General features: G+C 50.2%; 1 protein-coding gene across 1 annotated transcript in view; it reads right to left on the bottom strand.

Annotated features, from left to right (window-relative positions):
- Positions 1-24,481, bottom strand: part of LOC125303026 (PDZ domain-containing RING finger protein 4-like) — a 58,198-nt gene extending 33,717 nt beyond the window's left edge. The window contains exon 1 of the mRNA XM_048256499.1: positions 23,923-24,481. Within this exon, the coding sequence (XP_048112456.1) occupies positions 23,923-23,991 (69 nt within the window). The 5' untranslated portion in view covers positions 23,992-24,481. The remainder of the gene's footprint in view (positions 1-23,922) is intronic.
- Between the last annotated feature and the right edge of the window lie 261 nt (positions 24,482-24,742).

The raw sequence follows: 24,742 nt of genomic DNA, 5'->3' as shown, positions 1-24,742 counted from the left end.
GAAGGCATTTGGCTGAGCAACGGAGGTTAATACTCTATATTTTTGTCCAAATGATGTCTGTCTATATCATCGCGTTACTTTCGAGAAAACCAGAATGTTTAATTTGTCCAAGGCCTCACGGGCTGCAAACGGATTCTTTCGCAGTTAACCAAATATTTCTTTATTGCGCAGGCATGGCTCTGGCTATTACATTATTTCTAAACCAGTCTGCTAAAGTCTGTAGTGAAGTCTGTGTAGGGTTTTCCAGGCTCCATTTCTTTTAGCAGAGACACCCTGCTCACTTGAGCCATTACAGTTGTTTGGGTTGTTGCAGCCGTCTCACTGGAAAAATACAGAATTAAAGTCGCGGATATACGGCGGATCCCACGCCGGCCGACCGAGTGAAGCTGGCCAATTCGAAGCACTGCCCACTGTACACCAGGGTACGAATAGCATTCACTTCTAATTATACAGTGATGCAAACAGCATACCTTATTCAGAGTGTCTATTTGCACCCCTAGTACGAACAACATAGGCCACACAGCTGAGCTATTCACACCCTGTGACGTAACAACAAAAACACGTTGCTCGTTTTTTGTTATTTTTTATTTACATTGTGTAATCAATATGCCAGGGTAAATGCACCGGGTTACGAATAGCATACACTGATACTGTATTTGTACCAGACGGGGTATTAATAGAACACATTGCTGTGGGCGCCGGGTACAAATAACATTCACTTCTAATTGCACAAGGGTACGAATAGCATACACTTTTAAGGATGAGGCTATTTGCACCAGGGGTAATGCAGATGCATTTTTTTGTGTAAGTTGCGTCAACATCAAAAGCTAAGCTTGAACAACTATACCAAAGCAGACGTCATGCACGGTTGGAAGTGATATCACACAGATCACAACATTTTTCAATTTATCAAGGTTCATCACCAGCGTAGGCTTTCATTACAAAAAATAAGGACATCTACTCTGGCAAGTTGTTACTTCCTAGTCCCTGAAAAATACATTTCTTTACCCAGAGACCTCATGTTGCTTCCTGCAGTCTGACTGCATCCTTTCGTAAGCAGGGGGGAGAGAGAGAGAGAGCAGATTTAAAAGCCAAGATTGTGCCCCACACATTAATTCTCACTTCCCTGACACCCAGAGTGCACTGCTCCGAAAGCAATTAGCATGGGATAAGCACTATTTACATAATCACAGACACGCGCCTGCCCACAACAAAGACTTGGTGGCGCCGCCTCACGCACTGCTGGGCTGTCACACCACGGGGTAGCCCTTCATTATGGCAGGGACCCCATCAGAGGGTGGCACACAAGCTTCAGATGAAACACGTACGGGGAGGGTAAAGGGTGGCACACAAGCTTCAGGCAGGAGGCCTGAAACACGTACTGTACGGGGAGGGTAAAGGGTGAGCAGGAGGCCTGAAACACGTACTGTACGGGGAGGGCAGAGGGTGGCACACAAGCTTCAGATGAAACACGCACAAAATGGGAGGGCAGAGGGAGGATGAAACACACTGTACGGGGGAGGGCCTGGAGCAGGAGGCCTGAAACACGTACTGTACGGGGAGGGTAAAGGGTAAAAGCAAGAGGCCTGCTGCTGCCCACTGATCTGCCCGTTAGGCCGTAATTAGGAGTCTGGGGAGGTGTGGAGAGTCAAGAGGTTGGTAGATTGATGGACCCCCTGGCAGCATGAAGGGAAGATGGACAGAGAGTGAGAGAAAGAGAGAGAGAGAGAAAAAGAGAGAAAGAGTTAGAGAAAGAGAGAGAGGAAGTTTGGACAGACAGACAAAACACAGGTAGACAAAAGCCCAGCACATCTTCATTATCTCTAAGAACCAATCAGCTACAGCTATGGAACCTCTCTGTAATACTGCAGCTAGGGTGAAACCTCTCTCTAATAAGGTGATTCATAAATGTAAAAATATTGATCACCATTAAAAATTGGTCAAAAAATAAAAATCTGTGATGGTCCAGTGGTCTCAATGATAGTGGATCACCCATGACACCCTCAACACACAGAACAATACACCAGATGTAGGGCAGCCTCCAATAACACATTCACATTGACTAGAGTTCATTTGAAGACTCTAATACAAGACTTGGGAGCAGCCATTAGGTGGGTGTGTGAGGGGAGGGGGCTGAAGTGTCTGACAGCAAAATGACTCTCTTGTGATTAAGTGTCAAGTCACCAACCCACTGACGACAGGAGCGTTTCTCATGTCAAATGGTGGAATTAGAGGTTGGGCACTAGAGAGAGTAGCAAGTGTGAGCCCAGAGGATCTAAGTGAGTGTGAGCACCCTCCCCTCCCCATGTCTTTGGAGAGTGACAAAGCCAACATATTCAGCAGCTGGGTATCTCTGCGCTCCCTATGCTTGAAGGTTCCACCAGGTTTTACTACTATGTACAAAAACATCAAACTCTCTACATCTAATGAGCCTCTAACGCTGGGTTGGGCTCATTATTGAGAGTCAGGGAGATAGTCGCCAGACAATACAAACTCAACATAAGTCTGGGACGTCTGATAATAACCTGCCATAAAACCAAAGCATGTCCTGATAATGCACATGAAAAGCTGATGATAACGATGGGCAATCTTTAAGGTAAATATCTCTCGGTGGCCAATGTGAGACTGTGGAGTAAGAAAGGTGGCATCAGTCTCTTCTTCTCCGCACCACTCCCCCTCGCACACTTTCCGAGTAAGTAAACAGTCCCGGGCAACAGGAAATGGGATGTGACTCGTGGACGAGACCACTCCCTGCTGTGGCTAACTGCTCATGATTACACAGCACAAACAAATAAAGCAATAAAACAATAAACAAGAAAACTCCTCTGCATTACAGATGCAGGCAACCTCTGTCATCTCGCCAGAGAGAAGTTCTCATCATCACTCTCTCATAATACGCCAACACGAGACGCATTCATAGCTTTGATAGGAGATGAAGCTGACTGATAGTTGGCCCTGACAAAACATTTTAATAACTGGCGCTGGTGATATGGGAATATGTTTTGAATACAGATAGCGTCTAAGGGTTTTGTGGCCACTAAAGGAAGGACGTTTAATGGGGAGAATAAATCATATTGCGCAAGGCGTCGTCTCCGGCACTACGTTAGCTGAGAGCGGTCCGATTGTTGATACATGTAAGGCAAACGTTAAGGATCATAAAAGTGATAACAAGAAAGAGGAAGGGAAATGGAGGGATGGTGTGTTTAAAAAACAACACAAACGTCTGCCGAGGAGGGAGGAAGGACGTCTATTATTCACCTCAATATTGCACTATATCAAGTGAGCAAACGCTACAGTAAGTCTTTGGCAATCTCTCCAAGCTCTCGTCTGCTGTTCTCACACAGTCCTGAGTGCAGGACAAACCTCTCCTCCAGCCCAAATCAAACAGCATGGAACACACCTCCACCCACATTTTTATGGAGCAGATGAATAAATAGTTTGCTCCAAAGTAAACCTTTCATGTCATTCACTGACGTATGAGATCTTTGTTTTACTCTGAAGTAATGAGGTCTCGTATCGACAACTTTGAAGTTATTTGCTACAAGTTTTTAAGAAGGAACAGGTAAACTCTGCAAAGATCATCCAGAGATTATTTAGCCATTTATATTATTTAGTTGAAAGGAAACATCTATTAAACAAATCCTGTGCCCCCAGTGGGGGTAATGAAGACTTGCCCACAGAGGTCCTCACTTGCAGGCTGAGTATGTGTTTGTACTGCCTCAACTCCACCGTCATTTACTGATGGATTTGATTTCACTTTCAGACAGGAGACGCTCGTTGGGCGCTCCTTAATGACATCAACGGCACAATGAATTATTGAAAGTAGATGTCACTCTTTCCATGGAGCATGCCAATTTCTACATAATGAAATGCCTCTCAAACATGTCCGCATGAGACATGTCGATGAGAGAGCTTGTAGAGGAAACAAACGATTGCCTAACCCCCTCCCCCCCCCACAAACCGCCAAAGCAAGCGTTAATGAAGTAAGGTGGCTCACTGTACATACCCAGGCCCATGCATACACAAACAGGCCTAGAGGAATATTGATTGTGCCTGTCTTGTTCCTGGGATTAAGCAGGCCAAACGCTGTGGAGCGTCTCTCCGCAAACAGTACATTAAGACTGGGAATTCAATTATTTAAGCCGCATGGCAGGTGCGTGACCCTGCGGAAGTGAGTCTAGCGTCACGCTCGCCAGTCAGACTCGTGTATTGAACCCCCGCGCTCCTGCTCCCGCTCCTGCACTGGATGGGGCTCCATGGGGAGGGCTGCTGGGGCACTCTGGCACGGCCTCTTCGGCTGGCGGCGCTCCTTGGCGTTAATGGGTGTAATGACGGATTGTTCCACGCGAGGGTCTCCGCTCACTAATTCCCGCTCAAATGTCCTGCCTAACTGCACCTCCACCCGCCAGCGTCATTACAGCCACATCAGCCCCTAATCAACAAGTAAAAATGACACTATTACTGTGATAGCATCCAGCTGCTTCCATGAATATGTGTACAAGTACCTCCTGATTGGGCAGAGGGAGAGGCCTCCTGATTGGGCAGAGGGAGAGGCCTCCTGATTGGGCAGAGGGAGAGGGGCAAGGAGAGGACAGTGGAGTGACCTGTGGTGCCAAATCAGTGATGCCAGAGGTGACTTCTGGACAGTGAGATGGACAGGGAGGTGGACCAGACGAGGTGGACATCTGCTTTCACAGTGCGAGCTGGAGGTGGGGGCAGGGGCAGCCACAGGGGCAGGGCTAGGAGGTGGGGGCAGCCACAGGGGCAGGGCTAGGAGGTGGGGGCAGCTACAGGGGCAGGGCTGTGAGGTGGACGAGATGAGGTTGGGGGAGGGGCCTGCTGTGCCACGGCTGTCTCCGCTCAGTGCCCCACGAGCAGGTGCTTAATTGGAGGATGGCTCCCGCCAAGCGTGAGGACGGGCTGCCACTGTTGCCCGCACGCCAGTCAGGTGGCGCCTGGGAGCGGGCAAGCGAGCCTCAGTTCATCCCTGCACCCCCAGTGCTGCGCGCACCATCTTCCAGATTGACCGGGTGGCCACGCGCGCTGCGGCGAGCTCCACGGCATCAGAGCTCCAGAGGTCTCGTCCAATGGGAGACGGAGCCAGAGCTCACCCGCGCCTGAACTCCTTTTGTTCTCGAGGAGAGTGATTAGATCCATTTAGAGCGCAGCAACGCCTGGCAAGCGTGGCCATCTCATGTGGAGCCAATGTAACACCAGAACGGGACCAAATGGCTTCCGTGATTGGAAAGCAGATGGGGGGGTGGCATGGGGGGGTTGGTTGGAGATAGGTGGGCATCCGTGCCAAATCCACCCAGCGTTTCATAATTAGATGAGCGCAATTGGTGAGGAACAGAAGCGTCTGCTCGGCTACAATTCTCTGATAACGATTCTCTGCGACGGAAGGCCGGGATGGGAGCCCAGTAGCAGAGATAATTAGAGACCCAGCAGAAATACCCGACGCAAAGAAAAGCTGTTTAAAGTACACTGTGGGCAGACAGCGTGAGCAGACAGCGTGGGCCAGGCCCATGTGGCACGCTGCAGTTGGCACTGGGGAGCAGGAGACGTCTGCCCCAGCATCACCAGAGAACCCTACGGAGGCAACGCGCACGACAAACGCCACAGCAACGCCACGACAAACGCCACAGCAACGCCACGACAAACACCACAGCAACGCCACGACAAACGCCACAGCAAATGACAAACGCCACAAACGCACCACAACAACGCCAGCAACGCGACAAACACCACAGCAACGCCACAGCAACGCCACGACAAACACCACAGCAACGCCACGACAAACGCCACAGCAACGCCACGACAAACACCACAGCAACGCCACAGCAACGCCACGACAAACGCCACAGCAACGCCACGACAAACGCCACAGCAACGCCACAGCAACGCCACGACAAACGCCACAGCAATAATCTCATTCATTCATTCAATATGATCCTACTGTATTAATCAATCATTTGTTGTTGACATTTAAGTTCAAGTCCATGTTCTTTAAAACATGTCTGCATGGACATTACATGGTCCAGAGCAGCTGCTGTGTCGTCGCGTTATAGCTGCGCCTCTTTGCTCAGCCATCTTGTCCATCTGGCCACTCACCGAGCCGCAGCATGCCAAGCGTGAGCCGGACCGATGGGATCACTGGCACGAGCAGGCGGTCACAGGTCAAGTCTGTCCCTTTTCCGGCCGAGGACGCTCCGTCCAAGAGTCTTCTGGCCTTTGGTTCCAATTGCATCCGAACAAACATGTGTTGGTATGTAGTGAGACCATTTAATAATTCAGATCTGGACTGTCGGACAGAGATAAACCACTCTCCAACGCTGATTTAACTGGCTTACCATAACCAAGTCCAGTCATGAATTTATGTGTATATTGCATCTTAGTAATTCAGTGTGAGGGCTCTGAGGAGACTCTATGGTGAGCATCAAATGCAGAAGGGAGGGCTAAGCTCTGGTCTGTGCCAGGTGGGTGACAACTGCATGAATTATAAATGCTATATCATAAATGACCATATTCAAAGTTTTAAAACTGCCAGTGTGATTTAATGTTGCAACATTTAGTGAAATGATGGCACATAGTAAAATAACATATTAGAGCATCAAAGCGCATCCATTTCCACAGCAGTCTGTCCCGGTTACAAGACTCAGAGCAGTGAACATGCCGGCTCTCTGTGGGTGAGAAATCAACTCTGCTTTCATATGCCTGCACCATTCCCAGGGCATCTTGGGTATTTCTTTCTGGGGGCAGAAATAAACACCTTCCCCAGGGGCATGGCGCACATGTGCACAAACACATACACACACATGTGCACACACTCACACACACATATGCACACATACACACACACATATGCACACACAGATACACACACACACTCACTCACACATACACACACATATGCACACACTCACACACACATACACTGATAAGAAATCTATTTGTTGTGAAGTGCTGGTCTATATACTGTAGACAGATTCATCTTGTGTTTGTGGGGGAATGTCAGAACTGATGAACGTCTGCCCTGGAGAGGAATAAGACTTAGACCAAGCCTCCGTCTGACACAAAAACCCCATCCCTTAGGCATCTCTCTTTCCTCCTCTCTCTGACACAAAAACCCCATCCCTTAGGTATCTCTCTCTCCCTCTCTTTCCCTCAAAAAACTATGATGCTGCTATTGATTAGTGTGCATGGTTCCTCTGGCGGTCTCACAGCTGCCTACGAGCTAAACGCTGCTTTCAAACCCATCGCCTCAAACCCCTCAGGTGAAACTGCTCCCGTACCTCCCATCGCTACAGACTTGAGGGGAAACGATCCAGACAAAAGAGATGTTCCCTCTGGTTGCTTCCCCTTTTTTTATTTATTTATTTAGATCAAATTTGCACCATGTCTTGGACAGAACCGTTTCATACAGTCCTCAGAGATCTGGAGCAACAAAAACACTCACACTGTTTTAAAAGTGTTAATGAGTGTCGTGGGGAAGAAATCTTTTCACAGCGTGAGACAGGGGAAGCTGTTCTGTACTCATCCCAGAGTGCCATCAGACAGGCGCGCCGGCCTGACTTTTCTGAGTAAGTGCTGCAAGGGGGGCTTTAGCGGAGTACATTACAGACACTGCCCCATCTGCCCCTCACCCCTCTCCTGTCTCCTGGTGTGACTGGCAGCCGTGGGCATCGGAGAGGAACGGACGTGCTCGGTGACGACATGGCTACCGTATAATGATGAGCCCACGACACGTATGGCCTTCCTGTTAGATACTTCCTGACCGACACTCTGCCACCACATGGACGGATGGGAATGAGACGGGTCGAGTCACGGCGGCCAGATCAAGCCGCCATGCTGTGGTGCCGGCCAATATCGACCCGGTCAACATCTCGTTCATGCCATTCCGCTAGGGCTTAGCTCCACATGAAAAGGCTCAGCTGCTTCTGATGGGGTTGCATGTCATCTTTGATGAGTGGGCACAGAGCCATCTATTGTGTGACCATAGAGAAGGATTCAGCGGTTACCCCGAGAGACAAGATCCTTGGTGATAGGATCCCTTTTAGTCTTATTAACTGGCACACTTCAATTAAGAGTCTCATTTTGGGGATCCTTGGTGATAGGATCCCTTATTAACTGGGTACACTTTTAGTCTCATTTTTGGGGATCCTGAATGCACTTTGCTAAGTAGATGGTTCTAGTGCTATTTGAGTCCTTTTTGTGAATGACTCCTTAGTGCTATTTGAGTCCTTTGTGAATTTAGGAATCTAGCTTTGCTTAGATGGTTCTAGTGCTATTTGAGCCCTTTTTGTGAATGACTAGCTTTTGCTAAGTAGAACTATTTGGCCCTTTTGTGAATGACACTTTGCTAAGTAGATGGTTCTAATTTGAGAATGACTAGCATTGCTTTTGAGTCCTTTTGGAATGAGCTTTCTAAGTAGATGGTTCTAGTGCTATTTGAGTCCTTTTGTGAATGACTAGCTTTGCTAAGTAGATGGTTCTAGTGCTATTTGAGTCCTTTTGTGAATTTGTGAATGACTAGCTTTGCTAAGTAGATGGTTCTAGTGCTATTTGAGCCCCTTTTTGAATGAATTTAAGTAGAATAGTGCTATGAGTCCTTTGTGAATGACTAGCTTTGCTAAGTAGATGGTTCTAGTGCTATTTGTCCTTTTTGAATGACAAGCTTTTTAGATGGTTCTAGTGCTATTTGAGTTCTTTTGTGAATTTGTGAATGACTAGCTTTGCTAAGTAGATGGTTCTAGTGCTATTTGAGCCCTTTTGTGAATGACTAGCATTGCTAAGTAGATGGTTCTAGTGCTATTTGAGCCCTTTTGTGAATGACTAGAGTAGATGGTTCTAGTGCTATTTGAGCCCTTTTGTGAATGACTAGCATTGCTAAGTAGATGGTTCTAGTGCTATGAGTCCTTTTGTGAATGACTAGCTTTGCTAAGTAGATGGTTCTAGTGCTATTTGAGCCCTTTTGTGAATGACTAGAGTAGATGGTTCTAGTGCTAGAGCCCTTTTTGAATGACTAGCATTGCTAAGTAGATGGTTCTAGTGCTATAGTCCTTTTGTGAATGACTAGCTTTGCTTAGATGGTTCTAGTGCTATTTGAGCCCTTTTAGATGGTTCTAGTGCTATTTGAGCCCTTTTGTGAATGACTAGCTTTGCTAAGTAGATGGTTCTAGTGCTATGAGTCCTTTTGTGAATGACTAGCTTTGCTAAGTAGATGGTTCTAGTGCTATTTGAGCCCTTTTGTGAATGACTAGAGTAGATGGTTCTAGTGCTATTTGAGCCCTTTTGTGAATGACTAGCTTTGCTAAGTAGATGGTTCTAGTGCTATTTGAGCCCTTTTGTGAATGACTAGCTTTGCTAAGTAGATGGTTCTAGTGCTATTTGAGCCCTTTTGTGAATGACTAGAGTAGATGGTTCTAGTGCTATTTGAGTCCTTTTGTGAATGACTAGCTTTGCTAAGTAGATGGTTCTAGTGCTATTTGAGTCCTTTTGTGAATTTGTGAATGACTAGCTTTGCTAAGTAGATGGTTCTAGTGCTATTTGAGCCCTTTTGTGAATGACTAGAGTAGATGGTTCTAGTGCTATTTGAGTCCTTTTGTGAATGACTAGAGTAGATGGTTCTAGTGCTATTTGAGCCCTTTTGTGAATGACTAGCTTTGCTAAGTAGATGGTTCTAGTGCTATTTGAGTCCTGATGTTCACAAGCTCATATTCTGCTTGTTATTTTTTTCTTCCCTGAATCTTATATCTGCCTTCAATTTTATATCAGTATCATTAAAATGCTCCAAATGCATATTTTGCGAGGGACATTATTTATCAAAATGAATTGCATTTGTGATTGTGCCTTTGGGTAAAACAAGCTTTAAAATGAATAATTGACATTCCTGTTCTACAGCACATTGGACATAAAATTACAACACATTATTCATGTACTGAGTTTCATTAAAACTTTGTAATTAAATAAGCTCAACCGCAACACTTTCCAAATAATACGGCCCGCTGTGAATGGATTTTGCCATATTGGCTTTAATTGCCTGTTACAAAAGAGCCAGTTCGACCTGTGCTCCTCCTCAATGGAGGAGGAATTGATTTCAACGGACAATGGCTTGCTGATCCTTAAGGCTTTCAGAGCTCGGCTCATTGAGGGTAGGAGAGCACCCGGCCTATGGAAGTGTGTCAGTGTGTCCAGCATGACAAAAGCAGCACGACTCACACTCATCTACACCCCAAAAGCAGCACCACTCACACTCAACTGCACCCACAACACTCTCCGCACGTGACCATGTGAGCTTTGTGTGTTGTCCACTGTTCTGTAGGTCGTAATGCCTCTAATGCTCTCCGGCGTCCAGACTCCTTTTTAGAGGAGCATGCAAATGCAGATGCAAATGACTTTGCTGCTGGGCCGAGGATGCTTTGTTGTCCTTATCGGCTCCTCTCTGGCGCGGCCGAGGCAGTGTGTGTGTGTGTGTGTGTGTGTGTGTGTGTGTGTGTGTGTGTGTGTGTGTGTGGGTGTGGAGGGGGCAGGCATCAGCGGTTCCCATCACCACTTGTCAGTCGTTCCCCTTATCAGAGGAGGTGCAGGGGGAGCTCACTGACCTGTAGACTGACACTCGTTGCCGGCCGCCAGCTGATCTCCAGGCTCTGGCAGACATCAGACACCCAATCCCAACTAGCATCGCACACACAGCTACACACACACACACACACACAGCTGCACACACACAGCTGCACACACACACACACACACAGCTGCACACACACACACACACACACACACACACAGACTCCTATCTACACCTATTCTTCAGCTGCTTCAGCCTTGGAGCACCACTGTCACCTCTGGAGATCTTCATGTGTGTGTGTGTGTGTATGTGAGCATATGTGTGTGTGAGTGTGTGTGAGTGTGAGGAGTGTGTGTGTGTGTATATCTAGATGTGTGTGAATACATGTGTGTATGTACAGTATGTATGGACCTGTGGTTTCTGGCCAAGCCCTATCACTGAACTGATCACATGAGCGTCTCATTCTGACACTCGCCTCATTTTTTCCGAATGTCAGCGCTGATCCTGGCTGGAGATTCTCTCCTGGAGGAAACGGCAGCTACGGCCTCCCAGCTCGTCTCAGGCACACACACACACACACATCCAGCACATTCCCTCAGACCCGATAAGAGAAGGTCTGGTCCAAGCTCCTCTCATGCCCGATAAGAGAAGGTCTGGCCCTAGTATCCTCTCAGACCCGATAAGAGAAGGTCTGGTCCAAGCTCCTCTCAAGCCCGATAAGAGAAAGTCTGGCCCTAGTATCCTCTCAGACCCGATAAGAGGAGGTCTGGTCCCAGGCATTCCATTTGTTTTCCCTCAAGTCAGGAAAACAACACACTGTAGCAGGATACAAAAGACCAGCTCATCCAGCAAAAGCACGCTAGTAAAGACCAGAGCACGCAAGACCAGAGCATGCTAGTAAAGACTAGCTCATCCAGCAGGAGCACGGTAGTAAAGACCAGAGCACGCCAGTTAAGATCAGCGCACGCTAGTTAAGACCAGAGCACGCTAGTTAAGAGCAGCGCACGCTAGCAAAGACCAGAGCACGCTAGTTAAGACCAGAGCACGCTAGTTAAGAGCAGCGCACGCTAGTGAAGACCAGCGCACGCTAGTAAAGACCAGAGCACGCTAGTTAAGATCAGCGCACGCTAGCAAAGACCAGAGCACGCTAGTTAAGATCAGCGCACGCTAGTGAAGACCAGCGCACGCTAGTAAAGACCAGAGCAGCTTAGTGAATTAAGTAAAGACCAGAGCAGATGGTTAAGACCAGCTCGCCCAGCAGAAGACGCTAGTAAAACCAGAGCATCCAGGAGTAGTAAAGACCAGAGCATCCAGCAGGAGCACGCTAGTAAAGACCAGCTCATCCAGCAGGAGCATGCTAGTAAAGACCAGAGCATCCAGCAGGAGCACGCTAGTAAAGACCAGCTCATCCAGCAGGAGCATGCTAGTAAAGACCAGCTCATCCAGCAGGAGCACGCTAGTAAAGACCAGCTCATCCAGCAGGAGCATGCTAGTAAAGACCAGCTCATCCAGCAGGAGCATGCTAGTAAAGACCAGAGCACGCTAGTAAAGACCAGCTCATCCATCAGGAGCTCGCTAGTTAAGAAACAGTTCTTCTGAAGTTCTTGGAGAATTGGCTGAAAGTGCACCATGCAGTGCGTTAAACAAACACTGGACATGCACAGCTGTGACTAAGCCAACAGGGCCACACACTATTGACCTATTACAATAAACAGGTCACACACTCTATCGACAGCCTGAGGTCCCCATCACCTCCCACCCAGGCCACATAAACAGCAATCTGCCTCTGCAGTAGTCTGGCACGGGATTAATGAGAGCCAGTCTGGTGAGTGGTGGACAAAAAGTGGGAAAAAATAAGGAGTGTGGTGCCGTTTTAATTAGGGCACATAAATGTCACCCTCCTCGCCATGGCTATGGAATTAATGAGCATTCCTTCTGTCTCCTTAAACGGAGCTAATCAGGCACGGCGAGAGGCCCAACCCGCCACAGACGGCCCTGACGTTCCTCCCGTGTTTTCATTTCGCGGCGGCCGCATTGTTTTAGTCGGCGCTGTCAGACCCAATGCCAAGTGGTTGGGGGGTCCGCTAGGCTCGCATTTCATTACATCGGAAACATTCTCCTGCTGGATTTATGCCGTCTCGTAAAAAAACAGAGAAGGTGGAGGGGGGGGGGGGGTGAGGTGGTGGTGTTGTAGGGAAGGAGGGGGAGGCTGCTTTGAAATGCATAAAATTTCATTTGTGTGAAAACGTGGCTATCTCGCACTGGCAAACCAAATTTAATAATGTGTCTTTTCTTTGTGGCGGGAGGAGACCAGGCATTAATATTTCACTCTTTGTCATTGAAGACACTCGGCCGTATAGGAGCAGGCAGATTGCAGGAGGCGGAATGCGCGTGTGTGCCTTGCCATTGTCCAATATTCATATCGATAAAGCCCATAAAGTCGCCCTGCGAGTGATCTACAGGCTCGCTGGAATTAATGAGGAGGGGGGGTCATGGAGAAATCTGTGCAGAATTTCCGTCCGTCAATTCGGTTTTACTCGCTGTGTGGGTGACTCATGCTGACAGACGCTGATCTTAAAGAGTGAGTAAGAGTCAGCGGGGCATGACCACGAGAGAGTCAGAGCAAAAGTAATGACCACGGGAGAGTCAGAGTAAAAGTAATGACCACGGGTTATTGTTTTGTTTTACTGGACTTACCTCACCCCTGACCAACACCGGCAACACAAACGCAAGCGATCTGTCTAAACCCTCTGACAGCCTATGCGTGTGGCGCATCTGCCCTTGGGCTGACGTGACCAAGTCATGTTGCCCAGCGGGCTGGCGTGACCAGTCATGCCCTCTGAAGCAGGCTATGCGTGTGGCATCTGCCCTTGAGCTGGCATTGACCAAGTCATGTGCCCTCTCTGGCAGGCTATAGTGTGGGCGTCTGCCCTTGGGCTGGCGTGCCCAAGTCATGTGCCCTCTGACGAGCTATCGTGTGGCGCCATCTGCCCTTGGGCTGGCGTGACCAAGTCTGTTCTGGACAGGCTGGCGCGGTGGCGATCTGCCCTTGGGCTGACGTGCCCAAGTCATGCCCTGACAGGCTATGCGTGTCATGTGCCCTTGGGCTGACGTGACCAAGTCATGTGCCCTCTGACAGGCTATGCGTGTGGCGCATCTGCCCTTGGGCTGACGTGACCAAGTCATGTGCCCTCTGACAGGCTATTATGCGTGGTGGCGATCTGCCCTTGGGCTGACGTGACCGTCATTGCTCTGACAGGCTATCGTGTGGCATACATCTGCCCTTGGGCTGGCAGTGACCAAAGTCATGTGCCCTCTGACGGGCTATGCGTGCGGCATCTGCCCCTTGGGCTGGCGTGCCCAAGTCATGTGCCCTCTGACAGGCTATCGTGTGCATCTGCCCTTGGGCTGGCGATGACAAGTCATGTGCCCCTCTGACAGGCTATGCGTGTAGGGCATCTGCCCTTGGGCTGGCGATGCCCAAGTCGTATTGCCCTGACAGGCTATGCGTGGCGCATCTGCCCTGGGCTGACGCACCAAGCCATGTGCCCTCTGACAGGCTATGCGCGGTGGCGATCTGCCCTTGGCTGACGTGACCAAGTCATGTGCCCTCTGACAGGCTGGCGCGCGGTGGCGATCTGCCCTTGGCAAGTCATGTGCCCTCTGACAGGCTATTATGCGTGTGGCGCATCTGCCCTGGGGCGTCATGTGCCCTCTGGACAGGCTGGCGCGTGGCGATCTGCCCTGGGCTGACGCACCAAGTCATGTGCCTCTGACGAGCTATGCGTGTCATGTGCCCTTGGGCTGACGTGACCAAGTCATGTGCCCTCTGACAGGCTATGCGTGTGGCGCATCTGCCCTTGGGCTGACGTGACCAAGTCATGTGCCTCTGACAGGCTATGCGCAGGGCGATCTGCCCTTGGGCTGACGCGGACCAAGTCATGTGCCCTCTGACAGGCTATGCGCAGGGCGATCTGCCCTGGGCTGACGCACCAAGTCATGTGCCCTCTGACAGGCTGGCGCGGTGGCGATCTGCCCTTGGGCTGACGTGCCCAAGTCATGTGCCCTGACAGGCTATGCGGTGGCGATCTGCCCTTGGGCTGACGGACCAAGTCATGCCCTCTGACAGGCTATGCGCGGTGGCGATCTGCCCTTGGGCTGACGTGTGACCAAGTCATGCCCTGACAGGCTATCGTGTGGCGCATCTGCGCCAGGCTGACATTGACCAGTCATGTGCCTCGACCGCAGGCTATCGTGTGGCGCATCTGCCCTTGGGCTGGCATTGACCAAAGTCATGTGCCCTCTGACGGGCTATGCGTGCGGCATCTGCCCGCTTGGGCTGGCGTGCCCAAGTCGTAATGCCCCTCTGACAGGCTATCGTGTGAAATCTGCCCTTGGGCTGGCGTGACCAAGTCATGTGCCCCTCTGACGGGCTATGCGTGTAGGCGCATCTGCCCTTAGGCTGGCGATGCTTTAAGTCGTATTGCCCTCTGACAGGCTATGGAGTGTCATGTGCCCGCTGGGCTGGCGGTGACCAAGTCATGTGCCCTCACAGCGACTCGTGTCATGTGCCCTTGGGCTGGCGTGACCAAGTCGACTATGCGTGTGGGCCCTGCCCTGGGCTGGGCTCATGTGCCCTCTGACAGGTGTGTGGGCATCTGCCCTTGGGCTGGCGTGACCAAGTCATGTGCCCTCCTGACAGGCTATGCGTGTGGCGCATCTGCCCTTAAGGCTGGCGGCTGGCGACGCATTACAAGTCATCTGCCCCTCTGACATGTGCTGTGACAGGTGTGCATTGGCATCTGCCGCAGGCTTAGGCCAAGTCATGTGCTGGCGTGACCATCTGTGGGCCGTGACCAAGTCATGCCCTCTGACGGAGCTATCGCGTGGTAAAATCTGCCCTTGGGCTGACGTGACCAAGTCATGTGCCCTCTGACAGGCTATGCGTGTGGCGCATCTGCCCTTGGGCTGACGTGACCAAGTCATGTGCCCTCTGACAGGCTATGCGTGTGGCGCATCTGCCCTTGGGCTGACGTGACCAAGTCATGTGCCCTCTGACAGGCTATCGTGTGGCATCTGCCCTGGGCAAGTCATGTGCCCTCTGACGGGCTTGCTCGTGTCATGTGCCCAGGCTGGCGTGCCCAAGTCATGTGCCCTCTGACAGGCTATGGTGTCATGTGCCTTGGGCTGGCGTGACCAAGTCATGTGCCCTCTGACAGCTATGCTGTCGTATTGCCCCTTGGGCTGGCGTGACCAAGTCATGTGCCCTCTGACAGGCTATCGTGTGGCGCATCTGCCATGCAGGCTGACATTGACCAAGTCATGTGCCCTCTGACAGGCTATGCGTGTGGCGCATCTGCCCTTGGGCTGACGTGACCAAGTCATGTGCCCTCTGACAGGCTATGCGTGTGGCGCATCTGCCCTTGGGCTGACGTGCCCAAGTCATGTGCCCTCTGACAGGCTATCGTGTGGCATGTGCCCTTGGGCTGGCGTGACCAAGTCATGTGCCCTCTGACGGAGGCTATCGCGTGTGGCATCTGCCCATGGGCTGGCATTGACCAAGTCATATTGCCCTCTGACGGGCTATCGTGTAGGCATCTGCCCTTGGGCTGGCAATGACCAAGTCATGTGCCCTCTGACGGACTATCTCGTGTGAAGCATCTGCCCTTGAGCTGGCATTGACCAAGTCATGTGCCCTCCTGACAGGCTATGCGTGTGGCGCATCTGCCCTTGGGCTGACGTGACCAAGTCATGTGCCCTCTGACAGGCTATGCGTAATCAATAGAGAAAAAGAAACAAACCTGATCATGATGTCACTGTTTCCACGAGCCACTGAGTGTAAACAACACACTTCAAAGCCCATGTCACCAGCACAGCCGTGACGAGAGGGGATGGGAGAGGGGATGCGTAATGCAAGCGTGACCTATTTAAAGACGTTTAAAGTTGGAACCCAGCAAAGTATGTGTATCTTCTAATATGAGCAGTGTCGTGTATCCTCATCGTGTTGTTCGTAATGTCTTGGCGTGTGTGTGTATGTGTGTGTGCATGTATGTGTGTGTGTATATGTGTGTGTGTGCATGTATGTGTATACGCATGTGTATGTGTGTGTGTGCCTGTATGTATGTGTATACGCATGTGTGTGTGTGTGGAAGGAGGGGCTGTAATAAGGAGCAGTGTGTGTGTGGCCCCGTGTGTGTGTGTGTGTGTGTGTGTGTGGAAGGAGGGGCTGTAAACAGGAGCAGTGTGTGTGTGTGTGTGTGTGTGTGTGTGTGTGTGTGTGTGTGTGTGGAAGGAGGGGTTGCAAATGAGGAGCAGTGTGTGGTCCCGTGCGTGTGTGTGTGTGTGGTGTGTGTGCTGTAAACATGAGGGGTCAAACAGGATACAGTGTGTGTGTGTGTGTGTGTGTGTGTGTGGCCCGGTGTGTGGGTGGAGAGGCACGCGGATGGTGATTAAACCACTTTGAAGATGCAGCGTGTGGTGGCGGGTCAGAAAGAGTGGCAGGATTTGATGTTAACGGCTGAAAAAGGTCAACCTCGCTCTTATTGGGATAAGGAACAGGCACGCAGGAAAAGGTCAATTCATCAACTCCCTCTTAAATCCTCCGCAGGCTTCCTCAAGGAGATTTAGTGGACTTGCTGATAAAACCCATCGACTTCATATCTGCGCATTTATTAGCCCCTGTTGGATATATAGATGACGCCACAATCTAGCGAAGCGAGGCTGACAAACCATTTACTGCTCCGAAAATGTGACCTCCCCTCATTTTGTTTCTCAAGATGAGACACATAAATATGTCACAAAGTCCCCATTTCGGAATTTTGCAATTCAGACGTGGTCATGAGTAGAACGCGAGCCACTTGATGATGTAACATCCTGCGCAGTGTCTTGAACGCAGCTGCGTGATGGGTGTTTTGATGCAGAAAAGGTTGGGGAGGTCTAGTAAATATCGCAGGCGTTAGAAAAAAAACACAGACTCAGCGCTTTCGGATCTCACGTGAGATCGGAAACACACGCCTCGCGTGGACGTCAGCGAGGACCAGGAGGTATCCACTGAGGGTCCACCATGGCCACTGACTGATCCGGAGCTTGATTAAAAGTGAGAGGATGGAGCACAGGATCCTTTCTGAGCGGGGTTGTCATAATGGCCAAGGCTCAGAAATATGGGTCCTGCACAACGCCGCCGTCGAACTTCATTTTGGGGAAATGCCTCTGGAGTAGATTATATTTCAGGATAATCACCTCAGGCGGACACCAGATCAGTCAAGCCGCACATTTCTCCTCTCCCCCCCCCCCTCCTTGCTTTGTTCTCTCTATCAATTTTAATGGTTGAGGACCATCATTCAGAGAAATGTAATGGGACAACAAGATGGATGGGGGCATTTGTGGCCATGGGTCCAGGAGATGGGGACAATCTGGTGGGGGAGACGTTGGCTGCCAGAGGCCTGATGGCCAAAAATATCACAAACACTCAAAACACACCAAAACACACTGACTGCAAATGTATATGTGTACATCTAAACACACACACATGCACACACCAATATAAACCAGTCCATACATGCAGCTCACATATACCTGAATGCACACACACACACACACACACACAGCGCACACACACACAGCACACACACACACACAAACACACAAAACAGAAGAAAAAAATGCACAGCACGGGTGCCCCATAATCTTTGCTATGTGAAAATAATGTCACAACACACAGTTAAGGTCGTTTGACATGGATATGTATGAAATGTAAAAGCCTGACTACATTTGGCAGCATTAATAGCAGCCCAAATATATCCTCCCAACCACTAGATGAGACTGCTGACTCTTCAGCAGCGGGAGTGATTTCCCTGGTGAACCATAGGGAACTACAGCACTGCTCTGGACAGCAGCCAGCTCCCCATAAGGCTCTATCCACACAGCACAACTCGGACTCATGGGCATTGTAGGATGCAGTGACTCCCGGCCCCAGCGCTTATGAGTGATGTTACTTCCTCCTCCACAGTCAACTCAGCAGGATTGGTGCAGAAGCGTTTGTGCATCAGGCCACGAGGAGGAGGGAGAGCTTGCTGTGCACCATGTACGAGCAATACAGAAAAATAGCACCATACTTCCCCATACGTCACCATAGTTCACCATACGTCACCATACTTCACCATACGTCACCATACTTCACTATGCTTCACCATACTTCACTATGCTTCACCATACTTCAAATCCCCAAACCCATTTTACAATTAAATACTCTTCAGTGAATGACAGTAACATACTTTGAATTAAAGACACAATGTCACTGGGCTTTAGATTCATGGCATAAAAGTACTGAGTATCTGTGCTGATTGGCACCGTTGCACTGTTGCGTACTGTACTGCACAGTACAGTCCCAATGTAATAAGGCTTGTGCAGCATAGTGTATGACTCACTGCACTGGGACTGTAATCTGCCATCTCCTTTAAAGAGCGGCCCATAAGAGCTCAGAGGCACGTATGCTGCTCGTAAATCTTCTCGGCTACTTCTTTATCAGCGATGATCAGGCCTGTTCTGCCTCATTAAACTGAGCTGCTCCTGAGCACGTGCGTCCAGGCCCTCGCCCAGCAGAGCCCAGCAGCCAGGTCCACTCTCCTCTCGCCCCCGCCCATCACTCACTGTCTGACTGCCGCCGCATCAACGCCACAGCTCCGGGACCCGTGGAACTCTCCAGAACCCAGGAGTGCGGCGAGCGTTAGGGAGGGCCATTAGGCAGCGATTAGGAGTGAGAAGAGTGACCGCAGAGTCAAAGACAGCTGACTGGAACTTGTCATACTCTGGCATGCTAGATTGGTTCCACTGCTGCGCTAAGCTGTAGGATGCTGTTTGCACGGTGACAACGGACCTGCGGAGGACTGCCACCAGCTGGCTTGTTAAATCCCGTTTTTGGACGTGTTTGTTGGTCATGGCTGGTCCCACTCCGTCTCCCTGGCGGCCAAAAATCTATCAAGCACAAAAGAGACCTCCCAGGGTTGGAGCACGCTTACATCCACGAGGAGCTCCAACAAGGAGGGAGACCAAAAAACCAAAACTAAACAAGAGCTCTCTCTCCCATAGCCCCTGCCAGCACAGAGCCCACCGCACACAGCCGCATCTGTGCTCCTGCTAATTAGCCCAAAAAGAGTCACACCTCGTCACACCTCGCCGCATCCAACATCCACCAGGACGCCGCGGTGACTCTCCGCTGGGGAGGGGAGCATGACAAGCTCGGAGAAAAAACGACTCTAACTCCGACTCCCACGGTACCACAGGGAGGGCCATTACTGTTGACGCCTGATGCTGGTGCATTACAATGGCTTTCATTCTGTAGGGAGATCCCATCTATTTCTCTGCAACAGTTACTTCTGTCTTCACTTCATTCATGCATAAACAAACTTGCGCTTTGAAAGTAGTGACAGCTCATTCCAGGCAAACATTTTTGTCTACTCAGCCACACAGTTTCTCCAACACATTTGTCCTTTAGACAAAACCAGGGAAGTTAAGCACTGTGGAGAACTATGCATGTCATTCTGTGAATGAATGGACTGGTGGAAAGTTTGCTTCAAAGAGGGTTGCTGAGGTTGCATATGATTCTGTGTTTAACAAGTCAGCAAAGTTTTTGTTACTTTAAGATGGATGGACACTAGTGTTATGTGACAACTAATCATAGAATGTTGATTGTTCATTGTTGTATGTAAAATGTTGATATTTGTTGTGAATATTATAGAAGGGCTCCAGTCCCACCTTACACAAGAGTTCTTACAGTACACACTGTTTCAGACACTAAACAAGTCCTATAGAACATGTGCTTTTAGTTCAAATACTGGCACACAAAAGCTTTTGTTTTCCCTCTACTCAAAGTGCATTAATACAGTGTGCCATAAAAAAGAGCATATTTGGAAGGTGGAAGGTCTGGCCATTTCCACAGCCAAACACCTGCAGCAGTGTTGGAGCCACACTCATAAATCTTACGCCACTCCTGGGAGCAGGCAGACCGAAGCAGTGTCAAAGCTGCCCGGGCCGGGAGAAAGGAGAGAGAGGGATAGAGAGAAAGATAGAGGGAGAGAGGGATAGAGAGAAAGATAGAGGGAGAGAGGGAAAGACTGACCACCGTGACTAGTTTCTCTCAGAGCCTCTTTATGACCAAACGACAGAAGGCTGCCCCTTGACACATTTGCACACAGGAAATGTACATAGCCTACAGTAAAGGAACCCTGGACATGTACATTGCCTACAGTAAAGGAACCCTGGACATGTACATAGCCTACAGTAAAGGAACCCTGGACATGTACATAGCCTGCAGTAAAGGAACCCAGGAACCCTGGACATGTACATAGCCTACAGTAAAGGAACCCTGGACATGTACATAGCCTACAGTAAAGGAACCCTGGACATGTACATAGCCTGCAGTAAAGGAAGCCTGGACATTAAGGGTGAAACCCTGTGTGTTTAACAAGGGAAGAAGGGAAGAATCCGAGATGGAGACAAAAGAAAGTGACAAGGAATCAGGATTATATTGTAGGGAAAGTGAAGGAATCAGGATTATATTGTAGGGAAAGTGAAGGAATCAGGATTATATTGTAGGGAAAACATTGGGATGCTCTTGTTCCAAACTGGTGCAGTCAGACAACCACATTCAGAAGAATGTCACACATTTCCCCCTCTTTCTCTTTCTCTCTCCTTCCTCCCCCCTCTCTCACTCTTTCTCTCTCCTTCACCCCCCTCTCTCACTCTTTCTCTCTCCTTCCTCCCCCCCCCCCTCTCTCACTCTTTCTCTCTCCTTCACTCCCCCCCCTCTCTCTCTCTTTCTCTCTCCTTCACTCCCCCCCCTCTCTCACTCTTCTTTCCATCATTGCCTCCGCTGATGGTGCTAGAGCCCAAAAGAGTCTAGGTGCTAGAGCAGCGAGGCTGCCCAAAAGAGTCTAGGTGCTAGAGCAGCGAGGCTGCCCAAAAGAGTCTTTTGCACAGATGGAACAAAAAGACACCCCTTATCTGAAACGTTTGTTCGTACGACCGACCCTCCACCACCCCCACCAGCACCACCCCCACCAGCACCACCCCACCAGCACCACCCCACGCTCCCATCCTCTCCCAGGGTCTCTGCGAGCCGCTCAGCTCCAGCTCCAGGCAACAACTGTGAGCGGCTGCAAATTTATCTACAGCGCAGGACAAGGAAGCGGAGAGAGAGAGAGAGAGAGAGAGAGAGAGAGCAGAGAGAGAGCAGAGAGAGAGAGAGAGTGAGAGCAGAGAGAGAGAGAGCAGAGAGTGAGAGAGAGAGAGAGAGAGCATGCATATCACCCCTTTGTACTCCAAGCTTTGAGACAAGCCAGCTGTAAGTGGCAGCACAGCGCAGAAGCTTTTGATGATCAATCTTCAATCATGAACCTATTCAATGCCAAACTAAGCAAGAAGCCAAGAAGCACATTACAGCTTTCCGTTTCTTTTTACACAACAGGAGCACATGGGCGATGGGAGAGCCGTGGGACAACTGTGTTGGACTGAGCCAGGAACCCCAGAATGACTTTCCGGATCTTTCTCCCCCTCCTTCTCCTCAGGGGTTAAAGCTGCCCACACACTTCCTCCACACGCTCCTCTCATGAGCTCTGGTCTCTCTGACAACAGTAGCAGTGTCTTAGCGCCACTCGCTAGCGCACTCCAACTCGGGCTAAAGCCTGTGGCCATGGGTGGCAATTAAGCAGCCTTAAACTCTTCCCATCCCACCACCAACACCCCCCCGCCCACGCCCACGCTCTCACCCCCCTCTCCCGGCAGAGGAAGACATGTCACATCCAATTAATGCCGTAGGGATCATTTTATAAGGCGGCTAATGAGGCTGGGGATGAGGATGAGGCTGGTGCAGGCGTCAGAGGCGGCCGCACAGGCAGAACCGCGCGCTCGGGAACCGGCCAAGCTTGCGTCACGCCACGCGCTTCCGTCTGGGACACCCAGACCCGGAGCCCACCCTGGACGCGAGAGTGGAGCAGAGGGAGCAGCGACCCCGGGACACGCAGGGGGGCATTAGGGTGAGCAGGGGGGCATTAGGGTAAGCTCCGTCTAAGACCACCAACGTGGGCACAATGGCCAGACAGGGCAGAGTCATGGCTCAATGCCGAAATCTCTGCCGTTGGATGTTGTGTCAGTAGTCTAGCGTGATAATCTGGTTTGTGTCAGTAGTCTAGACTGCTAATCTGGTTTGTGTCAGTAGTCTAGAGGGCTAATCTGTTATTACCGCTACAGTGCTGACATAAAACCACTTTCTACTACAAAATCCATCATGAAACAAATCCAATCAACCACTGAACTGTGAGCAAACATGCAGCCCTGATGACACACTCAAACTTCCCAAATTCCAAATCCAATTCAGTAAATGTACACAATTGTGTTTTAATGCAGCGTTTAGGCAACTAAACATCACGATGAAATGTTCCTCTTTGATTCCAGCATCAGCATAAGAACATCAGATCAACTATGTGACACAGAAACACTGAGCTTAAGCTGCAGCTCTTCACCAAAGACAATCAAAGCAGCTTTAACCCCAAACTGTCATCACTCGTCCACTCGTCCCAGGTGCGCACGTGAGAGAGAGAGGGAGACGTAAGGAAAAGAAGAACAAGGAAGAGAGGGAGAGAGAGAAGAACAGGAAGAGAGAAATGTGTCCTCTTTTTCAGCCTAGGGAGTACGCTCACAGACATACTCTCACATCCTTAAGGAGACATACTCTCACATCCTTAAGGAGACATACTCTCACATCCTTATACTCTCACATCCTTAAGGAGACATACTCTCACATCCTTAAGGAGACATACTCTCACATTCTTATAAGGGTAGATCCTCTGCCTTTCACACACTCTCATAGTTTGTCTCCATGAGACACTTTCCCTCTCCCTTTCTGTCTCACTTGGTCTCTTGGTTTCTTCTCTCTCTCTCTATCACTCTTGTTCTCACTCTCTCTATCACTCTCTCTCACTCCTTCTCTTGTTCCCCTCTACACTGGTTGTGCTCATTATACTCTGTAAGGCAAATCAGACTGGAAAAATGGAAACCAAATCTTCTTTACAAGTCCACAACAATAACTGTCTTCATTTCTCCAGCACTCCTCTCTTTCTGCCTCTCTCTATCCAAAATCAGACTGGAAAAATCTTTTCTTTTACAAGTCAATAACTGTCTCTCTCCAGCACCCTCTTTTTCTCTCTCTCTATCCATTCTCTCTCTCTCTCTCTCTCCCACTGTCTCTCCATCTCTATCTCCCTCCTTCTTCAGCTGTCACTGTGCGGCAGGTCAGTGTGGTGAGCAGATGTCACTGGGCAGTGCGTCCTCGTCCTTCTCCTTCCGAGCGCTGCGCTTACCTGGGCAATCTCGTAGAGCAGCTTGTAGTGTTCCTCTCTCTTCTGCAAAGTGCACAAATTGCAGCCCATCCTAGCCGTCGCGTCACGCCAGGTCACGCGGGAGCCGCCAGGTGCCCGGTCCTCTCTCGCCCGCAGTGGAACAGACCGGGGCTCACCCGCCAGACCAGTGTGCCGTTTCTCATCAGTCAATCCGTGGCCAGGTGTCTATTTCAGAAACATGTGCGTGCAGCCACGCAGCGCGCGCAAACACACACAAGAAAAAACACATACACAAACACACAAGCGCGTGTGTGTGTGCAGAGGTGTGCAGCACCAGCTGGGTTGTGAACGGAGGCAGCCACGCTTTCCCTCCCTCTCTTCCTCTCTCAGAGTGCTTGTGGCAGCAGCGGTAGCAGCAGCTCTGTCAGTGTCGGTCTCTCACTCCCCCTTCTTTCTCTCATCCGCTCTCTCAGCCTTTTCGTTTTTCTCTCTCTCCCTCCCTCTCTCTCTCTTCCTCTCTTTCTCCCTCTCTCTCTGTCATACGCGCACTATCAGACCCGTACACGCTTCACGCGCTGTTGTTGTTGACTCCCACTTGCGGTGACACTCCCCCTCTCTGGATGGCGGGGCATGAATAGTCATGAGAGGGCTGCAGCAGCCTGTCTTAGGGAAGGGGGAGTGGCCAGGGGGAGTGGCCAGGGGGAGTGGCCAGGGGCGGTGCCTGTGACACGGGAAAGAAAAAGAAAAAAGACTGGCTGGCTAATCAGGGGTCAGCGTTACACAACGAGCTCCTCTGGTGACCGTCTGTGTGTGTGTGTATGTGTGTGTGCGTGCCTGTGTG

Source organism: Alosa alosa, chromosome 11 (genome assembly GCF_017589495.1).
Source record: "Alosa alosa isolate M-15738 ecotype Scorff River chromosome 11, AALO_Geno_1.1, whole genome shotgun sequence".
Taxonomy (NCBI): Eukaryota; Metazoa; Chordata; class Actinopteri; order Clupeiformes; family Clupeidae; genus Alosa; species Alosa alosa.
The sequence above is the reverse complement of the archived record's forward strand: the minus strand, read 5'-3'. Positions and strand labels throughout refer to the sequence as shown.